Raw genomic sequence first — 16,466 nt, forward strand, 5'->3', positions numbered from 1 at the left:
ATGACACTAACAGCAAATCATCTGTGAGCTTATCACATTAGAGCTACAGTTATGTTCTCTTTCATTATCATTATCATAGAGGAGTTTGTTTTTTGCCAGTTTGGGATGTCTATCTAATAAGCACCCATTGGTCATACAATATTTGGACTGTGTCCACCAGTTCAGTCCAATATTGTAAAGGAATTGAGTTTTTAATGAGTATACAAAATAAATATAGGCTGTAGTCGATAGCGTCAGTGACCAATTTACACCTTTAGTATTATACTCGATTCAATATACCAACAAACAGATGAGATAAAAAGTAAAATATTGAGCCTATAAAGTATTTGTAGACAAGCTCAGTTATACCTCTCTGTATCTCCATTACGTTTACAAGCAATAAAAAAAAATGTGTGGAAGCACCTTCACCTTTAATGAGAACACACTACCCTACTGTTATTCTACCTTAATATAGCAAACAATAACACAACTGGGCTGTATGAAAAGGTTTAGAGAAGACAGACACATCCTTCTTGTTCACGTTAGATTTTATTGTGGTTGTTTTTGAGTTTTTGTTCTTCAGCAGTAGCTCCTCTTACATCAGATTCGCCATCGAGGGAATATTGCACACAAATATTAGAAAGCACTAAGGAATACTCACTTGAAACTAATTGCTATTGGGGGGTTATATGAGTTTTTGGGGAGAAAAGGGTCGGAGAGGATGCATGACCACAAGACAAATATACCACACAGCTGCAGACAGACATTAGTAAAGTTCTCCCGAGAGAAAGATGAGGAGAAAAAGGCAGAGATAAATAGATAGAGAGAGAGAGTGTAGAGAGAGGAGACGGAGAAAAGGAGAAATGTCAGTTCAAGGGAAATGTCAGTTCAGAGTTTTGCAGGTTTGACAGCTATAACTGTAGTGTTGTTCTGAGGTTCCCCTGCAGGGGAAGTCGTTTGTAGTGGTTTAATGAACACCTGACATCATTTCAGAAATATCTGCTGAGTTTGGTGATTGGTTGATTTCATAACCCGAAGTACCATAGCCTGTATGTGCGTCGATTTGTTGGATATTTTTCCAGAAGGTGGCCCGTCATGGTTGATCTCTGGCCTCTGTTACCGTTAGTTTTTGTCACGTTTGTGTTTAAAGTGTCTAGTTTTTTTGTGTTGTACATACTTTCATCTGAAACACACAAGTCACTCACTCTCATCTCTGTGTGCCGACACTCTCAAAAACTTTGTCCCATTCCAGCCACAGAGGAGAAACTCCATAAATGCTCACGTTAACCTGTAAATCAACACTGTGCTGCAACCAGAATGAAGTTCGATTGTGATACAATGCCACAGGCAACCGCTTTACTTCCTGTACTATACAATGTCATGGCTCAACTTGCTAAATAAATAACTAAATCATGTAGCCCTGTTGTTCTTAATGCAAGAAATCCCAATTAACAGAAAAAGAGAAAAATCCTAACAGATCATAACTCATGCACGTCTTTCAACCATCCCGTCGGCTTCAAAGCTATTTATAATTATAGTACAATGCTTTAGAAAAGACATTTTAAGGTTTAGGACAATATCCTGCCTCACCAACTATACATTGGGGAAAGGCTTGCTCCCCCATAGCTAAATGATTACATACAAAAACAAGTAATGGAAATCAAATATTCAAATATGCAAATAAAACAGGCGATCTGAAATAAACGACAGTCCTCCAAACTGCATGAAAATGATTTTACAGATGTGTCAAAGGCAAGGGGAGAGATTTCTGCGGCAACTTTCTGCTGCACACTGTCAAAATCTAGGCAATCACAATAAATTAAATTTGAAATAATAAATAAATATTCATTAGCAGAAACAGAGAGCAGACCAAAAAGACATATTCATGCTATTCACCCCTAATTCCTATTTGCCATTGCAGTGCTTTTAATGAGAGTTAACTCCAGTGTGTAGAGTTTCTCTACTCTTAAGCTACTTGCACCAGTCCTTGTACATTCATTGGAACTCCCTAAGGCAATAACAGAAAACATACTGTTTCGTCCTTTGGTGTGGATAACAGCCATTACTTAAGAATGCACCATATGCAGGGATGTTGTGATCTCACTTGTTCTCCTATATTTTGATCTGGGGATTTAGAAGAAACTCGGGACATAAACAACAATATTATACTTGAGCTCTTAGCATAATTGGACAATCATGGCTATAGGCTGCTTTTTTTTCTTGTTCCCCTTCAAGTCAAATTCAGTCATACCTAAAACTTAGATAACACCTTAAGGATGTCAAGGGTCTATTACTTTATAGTGAAATCAATGTACTTTGCATGGAGTCCCTCAACGCTAATTTCTGTTAGGTAATCCTCAGTTCAGATATTTAAGGTTCAATGATTTAGAGCACAAGAAATATCATTCTAGCATATGCTGTTTGTTAAGTGTCTGCTTGGGTTTTTATGCTACATAGATTTCTCATTATCACTTGGTCTCCTGCTCCACAGATCTCGTGCAGAACAGGTCTTACATCTCTATCTTACAAGCCGGGAAGGACTCATCCTGCATGACGACTGTGCTGCTGCTGGCCAGGACCATGATGTTCAGCTCTTGCTGCTTGTCGTGGGTCTCCTGGTACCACTCCCTCATCACATCTGTGTCGTGGGTTGGAATCAGGGTGACCTGATATTAGAGAGGAGGGAGGTTTCTGAGCTCAAGCATTTAACAAAAATGATCTCTGCACGTGCTTCGTCCTCTACATCCTTTGTATCAGGTTATCTCACATAATGTGAACAGTCTATTGCAGAGTGTCTGACCCACTATCACTTTATAAAATGTAAAGAATTTAAGCAATTTTAGGTCCTAACTTTTTTAGCAGGGTAAAGGAAAAAGCAATGGAGGGTTAAATCACATCACATGGCGATAGCATTTTGAATTTAATAAATTGCATGACTTTTCATTAGCTGATTGATTGATTTGACTGATTAACATCAATACTTCTTTTTATGTTTTTTTCTGCAAAAAACTAATAACCTAGATGGTAAAATATGCATTTGGGTCTCTGTGTACACTATGTAATTGACATATCAATACTTGAAAGCCTACCTGCATACTGTTTCCCCACTGGGCCTTTCCTTCCAGCAGAGCATCAAGGACAGCCCTACTGGGCTCCTGAGCAGTCTGATCATTGCCACTGACCACATAGTAAGAGGAGCGCACCCGCTTAAAGAACTCAGCATCCACATTCTTGGCATTGCAGTGATTGGGTATGTAAACCAAATCCATGAACATTGGAGGACAGTTCGGCTGAGATGCCGCACCTGATGCCTTCCCACTGCCAGCACCTGAAAGGGGCAAAAACCCATTTATCAGATAGGTAAGTTCTTAGAAAATATTGAAAAGTAGTAAAGAGAGATATGATGACGATGAGTAAATTGTATTAACCTGACGTGGCACTTTTCACACCTCTGGACGCAGAGGTGTTTGTTGCGTTTTTGGCATCTTTTCCCTCTCCGACACTCTTCTTTGGAGAGGCAGTCTTGGTGTCCTTGATTTTTGTCAGAGTACTCTTCCTGGCTGGTGATGAAGACTTTTTTGTGAGTTTTTTCTTCTTGGGTTTTTCGCCTCCCTCTGTGTTCGCATTGTGGAGATTTTCTTCAGCCTTGAGGGCTTCTGGCTCCACCATACAGACATCATGGGGGCCAGAGGATGGAGCGGAGTCCCTGAAAGCCACCGGAGGAGGATCGGCATGCCTGTAGGTCAGGGTTCTGTCAGTAGGCAATGTCTCAGAATCGTCTTCAGAGTCAATGTTAGCATCTGCTGTAATAGAGGGGCACTCCTCTGTCCCTGGTGGAACATCTGAATCGGTCTGGGAGGGGGCAGATTCACTGATGGATGTTGGTGGGGTCTCCTCACATTGCTTGGTGGAAAGCTTACCCTCTGGAGGTGGGGGCCCTCCTCCTGACTTGGCCAAAGGCTTCTCCTCATCTGAGACGTTCTCTTCATTAATGAAGTACTCCACAGGGTTAGGGTTCATAAAAGATGGGGATAGTTCTGTCTTGGGGTGACGGTATTCACATGAAGGGACTAGGCAGAGGTCAACATCCGTCTTAGATGCAGCGGAGGGGCTTCTCTTCGTGGTGTCGGGGTCCCTTGACCCACAGGCTGAGTTATAATTATACAGATCAGAGGATAGTGGTAGGTAGGATGGGGTAGGAGGTTTGGGGCCCACAGGGGATTTTGCCACCTGTGTAGAATCATCACATTTAAATGGGTTTGTCTCCTTTGCTGGGGAAGGTGTCTCCTCTTTTGAGAGGGAAAATGATGAAGATGGAAAACTAGCTTTGGGAGGTGAGGGTGACTTGTCGTATTTCTGCTGTGTGTCACATCTATTAGAAATGCTCTCCACAGATGGTGAAATTGGGCTGGTGCTTTCCTTTGCCCGTGGACTTCCTATAACTGGGGATAGCTCAGTGGAATGGGGAGACTCTGCGAGAGAGGATGCCTTGGGGGTGAGTGGAGACTTGTCTCTCTGCTCAGCCATGTTATGTAGTATCTCAGCCATTTGACATGGGGTTGTAACAGAGGGTGTTGACTGAGATGCATCTGATGGGGTTGCAGAAGTGGCACGGACATCAACAGCTTCAAAAACTAAAGGCTGCTCCACTGGGGAGCCAGATTCTCCAGGTGGTCTCACATCTGTGCCCTCTGAGGGGCTGTAGTCCACCTCAGTTGGACCATTCTCTGTAGGATGTGAGCTGCTGACCACAGATGCCGTGCAAGCAATTCCCTGTTCTGGGGATTGCTTGCTAAAGTCCAGGGCTAAGGAGTGGTCAGGGGATTCCTGGCCAAATTCTATGGACATGGTTGAGTGCTCTGGGGATTTCATATCCTGATTTTGTGTTCTGCTTTTTGACTTCGGTGAGTTGTCTGGGGAGATTGACATGGGCCTGGGGCTATCTTCCTTGGATGGAGATCCCTCAGCCTCATGGAAGGGGGTTGGTGTCTGAACCACAGAGACAGACAGTGAGTCATCCACTTCTGTAGAATGAGGAGAGCCTACCTCAGCATGAAGGGAAGGAGAGTCGGTGGTCGGCTCTGGAAAGGAGCTGGTGGCCAGCGAGGCAGTGGATGCTGAAGCTAAATGTGAGAACAAGTCTTCTGCTACCACTTCCTCCATAGGGGATCCAGATTTCTCTGATGTGGTTCCCTCTGAAATAGACATTTTGCTCTCTTCTTTGGCCGCGGTAAAGGGATTGGTGTCTAAATCATGTTTGGTCTGTGGTGCCGTGGACAACATTGAATAGCTGTTTTCTCCAATCTTCGTAGGATCTAAATCAAATGGTGATGTATCCTTCTTGGTTGGGGAATCGGGCTCAGTTGGAGATTGGCTTTTTGGAGATGATGCCACCCTCTCTACAGGAGAGCACATTTCTTGTTCTGGCTCATAAGGCTCTGGGGTATCTATGTTGGAGGAATCTTCTTTATCACTTGTGAGCTCCACAATTATTGGACCCTGTGCTTTGTCTTCAGAGACAGGTGGTACACCTGCTGCTTTTTCATCTACTGGTGACTGATAATAAGGAGTGTGACCAGAGGACTGAGGCGAGTTAGCTCCTTCCAGTGTCTTGTCATCTGGGCTGACAGATTCTGCTGTTGCTTGGGTGCACCCTGTCAGTGTGGTGGACAATTCGATTGGAGCAGCAAAAGGTGACAGGGAATCAAATGTATCCTTCCGGTCGACTGAGGGAGAACGAACAAGAGGTGTTGTTGTGGAGGTTGAACTGAGTCCTGTTAGATCTAAATCATGCTTCTCAAATGACTCTTGAACTGTGTCATACTGCTCAGCTTTTCCTGCTGAGGCAAAGCCCTTGTAGAATTTATCCTCTTCTAGCGGTGAAGGTGGAGATATCGTGGAAGCAGAGTGGTTGTAGTCTTGGCCTTCTGTGGCATCACTATGAGAGCGATCTGATCCTGGCATATCCTGGAGTGGAGAAATCTTCTTCCTATCATACTGTCCAGTGACGGAAGTCACAAACCTGTCGCTATCCTGTGGAGGAGATTCTGCCTCTTTATTGGTGGTTTCATTGCTCATAACGTCCCTAGGAGTCAACATCTCATCTATGGTAGTAGGCACACTGGAGATCTTGATGGTGGACTGAGTGACGGTGTACACCTCAGGGTCTTCATTTTGGTACTCATCGTCTGAGGCCGTTGAGCTCTCGAAGCCAACTGGAGGCATTTCATAATGGATTGATGCGGCTGGAGAAACAGGCGAGGACACTTTGGGTAAGGCTGGTTCAAACAGATTCCGATTCTCTCTTTGTCTTTCATTCATGAGTGAATCCTCTACATTTTTATTCATCACATCATCATTGTCTTGAACACCGTCCATTGGTTTGACTTCATCGGGTCTGTCTCTGTGTTCCTCTTCACTGGGAGTAAGTTTATCATTATCAAATTCCATTCTCTGGGGTTCATGAAGTTCCTCTGTCTCTCCCTTCTCTTCATAATCTCCTCCTTCAGACGTCTCCTCCATCACAGTGCCCTCATCTTCAAACTTCTCACTTGGATATTCGTTGAGTTTTACCTTGAGAACTTGCTCCTCTGGGGTCACTCCACTGTCTCCCTCGGCCTCTGTTGTGGTTATACCCTCGTCCAAAGACTCCAAGGCCTCAGGTGACTCTTTGGTCTGTATTATCTCTTCATGGTGGATCATCACAGCCTCTTCTTTCTGATTTTGTTGCACCGTCGCATCGTCTGTTGTGAACTCTTCAGTTTGGAGCTCCTCAAAGTCCTTGGTAAGGTCCTCTGGTGAGGACATCAGAGATCTTTCTGCTTCAGGATCATTCGCAACAGCAGCAGCAGCAACAGCAGCAACAGCAGCAACAGCAGCAACAGCAGGAACAGCAGCAGCACTGGCTGCAAGTTTGCCGCTACCAACCTTTGTCTCTTTCTTTGAAACCTTAGGCTTCCCTTTCTCTTTTGACTTTGACGGTGTCCCTGCAAATTTGTTTGAGGCATCGTCTTTTTTCAGGGGCTTTGGTTTAGGTGCTGCCATCCTTTCTTCAGGCTTTTTTATGTCTTTTGAGGGCCTTTTGACATCTTTCTTTAGCTCTTTCTTTTCTTCCTTCTTCTCCTTCATAGGTGACTCTTTTCTGAAGTCTTTCTTTGGAACTTTCTTTGCGTCCTCTTTCTTCACTTTTTCTTCTTTTTTACTTTCTTGTTTGAGAATATCATCCTTCTTTGCCACTTCTTTTTTAACCTCCTTTTTCTTTTCTACTGACATTTTGGCCTCCTTCTTAATTGTCCTTTCCTTTTCAGCCTTGGGCTTTATTTCAGGCTTCTTCTTTTCAGGAGTTTCATTCTGTACTGATTGCTCAATCTTTGCTTTTGATTCTTTCTCAGGTGCCTTTGCTTTTTCCTTTTTCAGTGGGACCTTTTCTTTTTTCTCTGTCTTTTGTGTTTTTTCATGAGTGGATTCTGCCTCTGTCTTTGCTTTCTCTGGTGTTTCCTCCTTTGAATCCTTTCTGATGCTCCTGCTTGGTGATGGCTTTGGGGTAGACTTCAGGCTCTCTTTGCTATCTGTTCTGTATTTCATCTTTGCTTGCTTTAGCGTCGGCGTTGACGGCATATTAGAAGACATTGCTTTTTGAGTGACAACTGGCTGCTTCAAGAACTCCAAGTGCTTTAGCTTCTCTAAACCTTCAAAGACGTGGCGCTGGGTGGTATTTCCAGGAAAGAGAACACGCACAACCTTATCTGCGGGATTAGCAGGGTGCCACACAATGAGCGAAGAGATAGACGTCAAATGATTGACAGGGAACTGAGACTCTTTTCCGTTTGGCAGTAAAATAGAAGCTGTGTCTTTTTCACTACCTGTCCACTGCTTCATAAAGTGCTGCATCTCCTTGCTGTTCTTTGAAGGATTAAGCACATACATCTCAAGCTTCCCGACACCCATTTTCTGAAACAGAATGATCGGTTCTATTGTGTTTCCAGCAGGACTTTGCAATGGCTCTATTCTCAAATTTAGCTTGGTGAGGAACTGTTGGGTCGACGCCGCCTCCTCGACGTTCCTCCGCACTCTGTAATTAGGTGCAGGGTTATCCAGGCTCTCAGGGAGATTCACAAACACAACGCCGATATCTGGGGAAATCATGTTCTTCACCCAGTCACTGTTAGCTGTGGAACCCTGCGACTGTTCCTCCTCGGCCTCTACAATTTTCCTCTGCAGCATACTGTTGATGCCGGGCAGGTTGTCGTCACCGATGTGGGTGAGGAGGATGGAGTCCACCCGGTCCAGATGTCTCACCAGTTTCCAGAAGCACGACTTCCTGTCGGAGCCGCCATTAATGAGCATGTTGAAGCCATTTACAGCAAAGAGAGCCGAGTCACCGCGACCGCCAGGGAAAATGTAACAGCACGGTTTGGAGAGTTTGAGGAATCCACCAGAGGTCGGCGGTTCTAACATGTCGAACGGAGACGGGATCTCTACTGACTCGGACAAATACTCTGTGAATTCTGATAGCCCCTCCATTGCAGGGAGTATGAGAGTGGAGTTTAGTTTCATGTTAATGAAATCCTGCAGGTTGTGTTTGTCCAAGTTGGAGTTTTTCCAGTCGCCTTGTTCGGGGCAGAAGAGTGTAAGGATAGCTTTGTTCTCCGGGTGAATGGTGCTGAGCAATTCACCAATCTAGACATGAGAAAAATGAATTGACTTTTAAATATTGACATACTGGAATCAGACAAATTAAAAGAATACTGCTTTACAATGCAGTCTGTGGTAGTACAATACAGTAAGTCTTTTACATAATGATGATGATGAAGAACTTGAATAAACACTGAAACATCTTCAATGCTTATTTCCATATCACAGAATATTTATACTTTTGTGTCATATGCTGTATATATGTAGTCTATTTTATTAGGTGTTTTTTTTAGCTAATTTATGTATTCGTTTTTAAATGCATCTTAAATGTAGTGCTTACAATGACAATATAGGCTTTCTGATTTTGTTTCGGTTCTTTTTTGGTGTTATAACCATCCTCCTCTTCTTATTCTTAGTTTTTGGCAGGGGGCAACTAATGTAAACAGCCACCTTAACAATAAACAGCCACAATTTAAGGTGATAACATAGTGGGCACACAAAGATTGAAATAAAAATGATATTAGAATGTTATAATTCATATTGTGCTTATATTCGCTCACCTCTTGGTCGGTGAATATGTCTATGAAGTTGGAGAAAGAGAAAGAACCAGACTGAAGAATCAGCTCTCCTGTCTTTTCAAGGCATTGGCCTGAGAGAACCAGCAGCTTGTGTCTGGCAGTGTCTGAGATCATCAGACGAACCTGGGAGGTAGAAGAGGAAAGTAGGTTACATAGTTTTCTATGATTGCGCTGAAAGCAGAAGTAAAATAGCTGAAAGGAGTGGTGAGAAAAGCATTTATGACCCTTTAATAAGTAAAGTTTATTACTTATTTATTGCCAAAGCTTTATAAAGAGAAGAACACTGCTTACTGCTGCAGCAATCAGCTCCGCGAATCTAATGTATTTGAAATATTTCCAGTGTCACATTATCCAAATCCATTAGCTAATTGACTGATCTGTTTTCTTGCTGCCCACTCTGCTAAGTTCCCTTTCATCCCTCCATCTCTCTCTGCCTCTCTTTTCTGTTGGTCCTTCTTTTTTCATCTCCTGCACCATCAGCTGTTCTGGGCAGCAGGCCAGGTCCATCCTGCTGTGTCCTGAGATATTATCAAAGCACAGTTTGACTGCAAACATGGCTGGAGGTTGAGGCAGCGCTGAAAAGGAGCAGTGACACAGGAGAAAATCTTGCACCATCTGTACTCCCCACTGCTCGGTTTCGTATTTCCCATCAAAAATGTTAGCATAAGAAAAAAGGTAAAGTGCTGCGCTTGTTATTCTAGATGTAAATGAGATATTAGTGTCGTCCCCCGAGCTTTTAATTGCTCCTTTTCTCCAATTAACAGCAACAAACAGCAGTTGATATTATCAGAGTGGATAATTGGCCCAACATGGCTGAATAATAATCACCCTTGTTGACCTATTTGTTTTATAAATGGAATGTTTTTGTATTGATTTTTTGCATCATCCTTCTTTGACAGGAGGATAGAAGATCAAACACGATTTTTGAGATAAATAAGGAGGATGATATAGCAATATGATAGATTGTCAATAAAAGTTATAGCTCATTTTACCTCAGTACTGACTGCTTCGTCTGACGGGTTGATGAGTACCACTGTTTCCAGGACATTACTTTTATGGTGAAGAATTCTCTGTCCTGCAACACAATAGAAAACATTTGCAAATGTTAATACAAAAGAAATTGGAATTTTAACGTTATCATTTAGATTGTGTCTTGTTCCAATTTCAAGTTCCCTCTAACAAGTTAAAAACAGTAGACTAAATGTGGTTGTAAAAGCTAGGAGGATTAGCTGATTTATCAGAAAACAAATCATGTTTTATAATTCAACAATGTTTATTAGCTTCTCAGTATTGAAGATTTGCTCTTTAAATTAGTTTTTTGGGATATTTAATTGAAAATATCTTTTTGACAAAAATTTTAATTAAAAATATCATCTTTGGACAAGAGAAGCATTAAAAAGAGTATTCTCTGTTTTCTAAGATTTTTTTCTGGAAATAGGAAGGAAATAACCAAAAATAATCAGCATTTATATCAGAAACATTTTTAAAAATCTGCTTGAAACAAAACCACAAGTTTCTCTTCAAAATCATGATGCAGTGGATCAAATCTACTCTGAGTCTCATCAGGAAGGACGACCTGATGTTCTTTATTAGAACTTGTCTCCTGGGGTTCGTATGAGGGGCAGATCTAAACTAATTCATCATCTAATTCATCAAACACAGACGGTATGACAGATCCAATATGGCTGTGTAAATGTTAAGAGTCTCTGCAGAACAGAGCTCTTCATCACTAAGATGGATGAAATCTCTGGAGATGGAGGTACGACATATATCCTAAATCCCAGAGCTCAGCATCAGAAGGATATAATTCCCCCTCCATCATCCGTTGTCTGCAAACGTAATAGTTCTTTAATTTGAGTGACGATAATATGATTTATTGAACTGTGGTCAAACAAAAGCTTTATTTGTCATCATATTAATTAATCTTCTGTAATCCCCTATTAATTTTTCATCGTATGAATTATTCTTTGGTAGAACTTTTTCATCAACACATCAAATATATTTCCAGGAAAGATTTTAAAGAGCTTAACTTGAACCAGCGTTATTTACTTTTTGGCCACATGGGGGCAGCTCTGTACACAACGTTGAAATTCATTCTTGTCACTTGTTGTGAATTTGTATTCAATATGTAGCATATTTACACATCCAGCAGACATGAGGTGATATTATATTTAGCTGAGTCATGTATCCGACCAACACAAAAATGTAAGTCCAATATTCACTTTCATTTTGGTTCTGCTTTGGTCTCCACCAACTCCTGCGCGAAACATCAGGCTCTTCAGCGACTAAAGGCTCCACTAGTTTAATCAGTTATCATGATTAATCGTCAAACTATTATGATTGCATATGTCAATTAATTTCATTATTTTAATATTGGTCTATATAATGGTACAAATAGTAAAAATGTCCAACCAACAATCCAAAGCCTGAAAGAAAAACATTAAGAATTCATATTTCAAATTGTGGAAGGAGGGAAATTCTTGAATGGATCAAAAAGATTTCATTATTGCAATTAATTTTCTTCCAAATAACTAATCAGTTAATAAACAAATCATTACACCTCAACTTGACTTCTCTGGAACTATGATGACAAACTATATATAGGAATAACAAAGAACATATCATCGTTTGGTCTTTATACAATGAGGATTCTCTATATTTCCCCCTCATAAGACAGAGAAATCAATCATCCTTGGTTTTGGATTGATCTTGATCCATCAATTGAGTGATCATGATAATGACTTTGATCCCACAGTGTCTCTCTGTGTGATCCTCTGGTCCACCTGACTATACATTCACATCTTTAGCGACATCATTCATTCTACACATCAGGCTTTACTCACTGAGTGACATAATCTGGGCTTTTTACCTCTTCTTGTCATTTCATTTCTTTTCAAATAAAAAAATGAATTCCTTAGAGGCAACTGACAAAAGACATGCTTTATTTTATTATTTTGCAAGTTCCCCTGGTAACAGCAAAAAGAAATTCTGAAAAACCGAAGATTTAGACAAACAAGAATACGCTCCCTGTGAGGCTCACTGAGGTGTTGCTGTATCAGCATTAAAATCAGAGGAATATGCGAGTGAAGGCCGAGCTTTCCTCATCCCTGGAGACGTGATACTGCAGCAGCGATCTGACTGCAGAGCCGACTCCTCCATACATATTTCATATAGCAGATTCTCATCATAGAGCACAGAGCCATTAACCCTCTGCCTCCTCCCAAGGGGCTGTCACTCCATATGGAAAAACTCCTGCATTCACTGTTAATAGTCTGGTTTTGTCTGTGTAGTGCGACGGTGAAAGTAGAAATAATGACTCTGGGTTTAGTTATTTCTCAGGTGCTGGTCAACCCCGTAGCAGCTCCAGTGTCGAACTCCATTGGTTTTATAGTCAGTTGTCTGGAGGGAAAAATTATACTTGATGACTTCATTTTTAGCTTTCACATGAATTCAATATCAGGACAGATACTATAATGGAAACAGTGGCATCGCTTTCTTTGAATGTTTTTATGTTGTTTTTTTTGTTTTACTCTTTTCTATGCACATGTAGCAGAATCTCACATGATCTTATTTTCTCTTTTCACATGAATATCATTATTTAATCAGTTTAATTAAAAGATGCAACGTGAAAATTCACAAACATACCACTGATTCTTATTTGATTACAAAGTGAAGGTATCACATGCTGATGTAGCAGATATCTGAGGCTATTTGAATTTCTTTGTTTTCCTTTTAAATAAACACATTTGAGTTACAAGTCCAAATGATGTTTTCTTGTATTCAATATGTTTACTTTGGCTATGGATGATGATGTCTCTCCCTTGAATGGATGGCCATGAAATCTCACATTCTTGATTCCCAGAAGATGAACCCTAATGACGTTTCTAGCCACATTCAAGATGACGTTTCAGTTTTTTGTCGAGACATCCTGATCTGCACTGAATGCACTGATTCAGACATGTTTGTTCCACTCGACATTGCTGTACCTGATTACCAGAAAAAATGTATAATAACAGTGAACTGCACTTTTGCATTGATTGATTTAGATTTTTTTTTGTACATTTCAGGAAGGGAACATAGTGTCTGTGATTTAATTATCAATGTACTACAGAAGCTGTAAGAACACAATGTCATTACATGATCTGATTTGTTATATATCTTTAATGGGTCCTCAGGCTTATTCTCTTTGCGTGAGCCTTTTATTAGCTTTACGATGTAGAGAGCTATGTTGGTCGTATACCAGAATGATTAAAACTACAGTTGATTCCGGTAGAAACCAGTTATACGCAGCTTTAAACCCAAAAGCAGAAGTTTGACACATAACCAGAGCTCTGAGAAGTGAGTCTGTGAAATGAGTCAATCGTGAACATATCCTGCTCGCTGTACATATTGTTAATAGAAATCCTGCAATGATGATGTAGCATGCAATGTACATTTTCATCCCTTGTCCACATATTTATACAATATATTATATCTTTTCCTTGCATTGTTTACGTGCCACATATGGAACCAGTTGACTTGTATATATACTGTCATGGTGTATGCTGTTTTGTGTTGATCATCAGTGTTTCCAATACACTGCATATTCTCCTAGTTGTGCAGTACGCTGAGAGCAATGTCAAACTGGAGCCAAATACCTTGTTTGTGTACTTGGCCCACGAAGCTGAATCTGATTCTGAACGTCTGTTGTTCATCCAGCTTGTACACGAGTCACATGTGAAACTGCTAATGTAATAGGAAAGCATCTTGTTCTTTGTTTCTCCCTGTGGGTAACGCCCCTGCTCACACTGGCCTTTTGTGTGATGAAACTGTCGTCTTAATGGCAGGCCCTACACTTTGCCGACTGGTGGAGCACGAGGAAACACTCATCACCACCACCGTCAACCTGCAATCACTGCGTGTTCAATCCCAAAATTTTTAAAATGACGGATGCACTGGAGCTTGCTTGACGCTGACAATTCCCTCGATCGATATAAAAATCCTTAGTGCAGCTCTGTCTCAGCGGGGGGGCGTCGGTAATGCGACATGCATCACCGAGCATTCTCCTCCTGGCTGAATAGAGTGCAAGACTGGGATAGCCTGCCTCCCTGCCACCGACTGAACCAGACGGGGGAACATCAATGTGGATGGCACCACACCAAAAATAGATCAGTGGAACAACTACATTCAGTGCCGCCTTCCTTTTTGCACTGCTGAAACCAAAAGGAAAGAACTACCTTGCATGTATAGATTATAATTGAATCAGATCAGGTGGTGTCCGCCTGTAAGTGTCAGCACCGTTCACTTTCTTTTGCCACCACAACACAATAATTGACCCTGGTGACTTTCACCAGCAAAGCTGAGGGCCGCCCTGAGCACAGTTCTCAATGTCACTTGTCCCCATACCACTGAAATAAAAAAGGGAATGAGAACACACAACATCTTAGGTGGATGCACTGAATGACACTGCGACTGCATTACGCCTATTCATCCACAGACCAGTCAGGTGTGTGGCAGTATTGATGCGTATCAATAACACTGGGCTCTAGAGTCGTTACACTGTCAAATCGAACGAGAACATAATCTGACAAAGACAATAATCTCTAAACAACATATAGTCTGTTTCCCCAGCTATGAATACGAGGGGGAAAGGCAACTTGAGTAAATTATGACTAATAAATCAAATCTGCTGATTTACAGTCAGGATAGACATCTTGATCCATCTATCCGGTTTTTATTCAGGTTATCCTTTCATGCTTCAGGGTCTTTATCTCCGTTTGGAAATATATACATGTAAAAGAATCTTTGAAGGTTATGGCTGTTGAGGTCGTCCTTAGTCCACAGAGATGGGAGATCAGACACCTCGAGAACGAGAAACCTTTTGGATTTTCTAATTTATGGCCAAGGTGTATTCTCGGGTTTAACAGAGAAAATTATTATTCTCCATCCCTATATCTGGATTTGTTAGGATTTGTATATATCCGTACATATTTTACTGGATCTTTCTAAGTATTTTTTCTCTGCAGTCCAATTGGGATTGCTTTTCTCTCATTTAAGGGACCTGCTCCGACTATTGTGATAAAAAGCTATAATGTCAATTCCTGAAATCCCCCAGGCCTATAGATAATTTGTTCATTGTTCACTTGCGGTAAGAAGGTCAATATGCCTCAATACATAGGTGCTTTCCCTTCTATCTTTGCCATGCAATAGTCACTCTAATAAAAGCTTTTTCATTTTCCACAGCAAAAGTGCCCTAGTTTACTTTCCTTTCTTCCTTTTCGAGTGAACACAGTGAATTGGTCAAAACCTGCAGTGTGGTCTTCAGCAATCTCATAAGCGAGGGTCTAGATTTGCGGTCTGGCAGCCTTTTAACTCTCCAGTCGACTTTAAAGCTTCAGCGTGGTGGAGTGCTGGGAAATCCATACATAATCCGATTCATCAAACGTCTATCAGGGACTCGTGGGGGTCTCCTGTCCTGGCCCTTTTCCCCCCTCCCTTCCTCCTCCTCCCCCTCCTCCCTCCCCCCTCCTCCTCCCCGTTGGCTCCAGACTTCCTGTGCGCTAACATAATGTGATGGATGGCGAGTCATCCACCAGCAGACAGATAATTGCATTCGTCCTCCTCCAGCACCACCTGCAGGTTTGTTTGTTACAGCGTGACTGATGTTTGGTGCAAAAATCCACAGATTTAAAAGAATAGTTTCACACTTTAGGAGATATGCCTTTTTTTGTTGTTGATGCAAGAGTTAGAGGGTAAATGGAAGAATACATTAAGCAGCTGATTGGATTATCTTGGCATAAATCTTTTTTTCCCCTGAATTACAGAGACAGCCTTCCTTAACATCCCAAGAGACGCTCTTGTTTAGCCAAGAGCGTTAAAGCAGAACATGCCCCGCCTCGGTTGTTTGATCCAGTTTTATTTGACACATTATGAGATACTTCTGTCCTGAAATAATATATCAGGCAGCTCAGGACTTAAGTGTTATTTTGAGTTCTTGTTAACTTAGAAAACGAGGGCAGATTCTTTTTTCTCAAGGGGAAAAACAATGTATCATTTGTACACTTTTAAAATCTGTATTTCTGTCTTGCTGTTTCTCTGCTACACAACATGATCAACACTGTGACATCAGGGTAATTTTGCATTTTGGGATTTTCAGTGCCAAGTAAAAGTCATGACTCAGGATGAATGTCCTTTGAGAACATAAAAGCTCTGCCAGTGTCCAAGCAAACACTGTAGTATTCTAGGGAGCCCTTCATATCGAGTTCATTTATTAAGACTTCAACAGACATCAACATT

The 16,466-nt window shown here is 41.4% G+C and overlaps 1 protein-coding gene across 1 annotated transcript in view; it reads right to left on the reverse strand.

Moving 5' to 3' along the window:
• Positions 1 to 509: 509 nt before the first annotated feature.
• Positions 510 to 16,466, reverse strand: part of map1b (microtubule-associated protein 1B) — a 19,821-nt gene continuing 3,864 nt past the window's right edge. The window contains exons 3-7 of the mRNA XM_062413363.1: positions 10,184 to 10,266; positions 9,174 to 9,314; positions 3,408 to 8,658; positions 3,069 to 3,307; positions 510 to 2,645 (exon numbers count right to left, since the gene is read on the reverse strand). Coding sequence (XP_062269347.1) covers positions 2,490 to 2,645; positions 3,069 to 3,307; positions 3,408 to 8,658; positions 9,174 to 9,314; positions 10,184 to 10,266 — 5,870 coding nt within the window. The 3' untranslated portion in view covers positions 510 to 2,489. The remainder of the gene's footprint in view (positions 2,646 to 3,068; positions 3,308 to 3,407; positions 8,659 to 9,173; positions 9,315 to 10,183; positions 10,267 to 16,466) is intronic.

The sequence above is a fragment of the Platichthys flesus genome, chromosome 19 (assembly GCF_949316205.1).
Source record: "Platichthys flesus chromosome 19, fPlaFle2.1, whole genome shotgun sequence".
NCBI classification, from domain to species: domain Eukaryota; kingdom Metazoa; phylum Chordata; class Actinopteri; order Pleuronectiformes; family Pleuronectidae; genus Platichthys; species Platichthys flesus.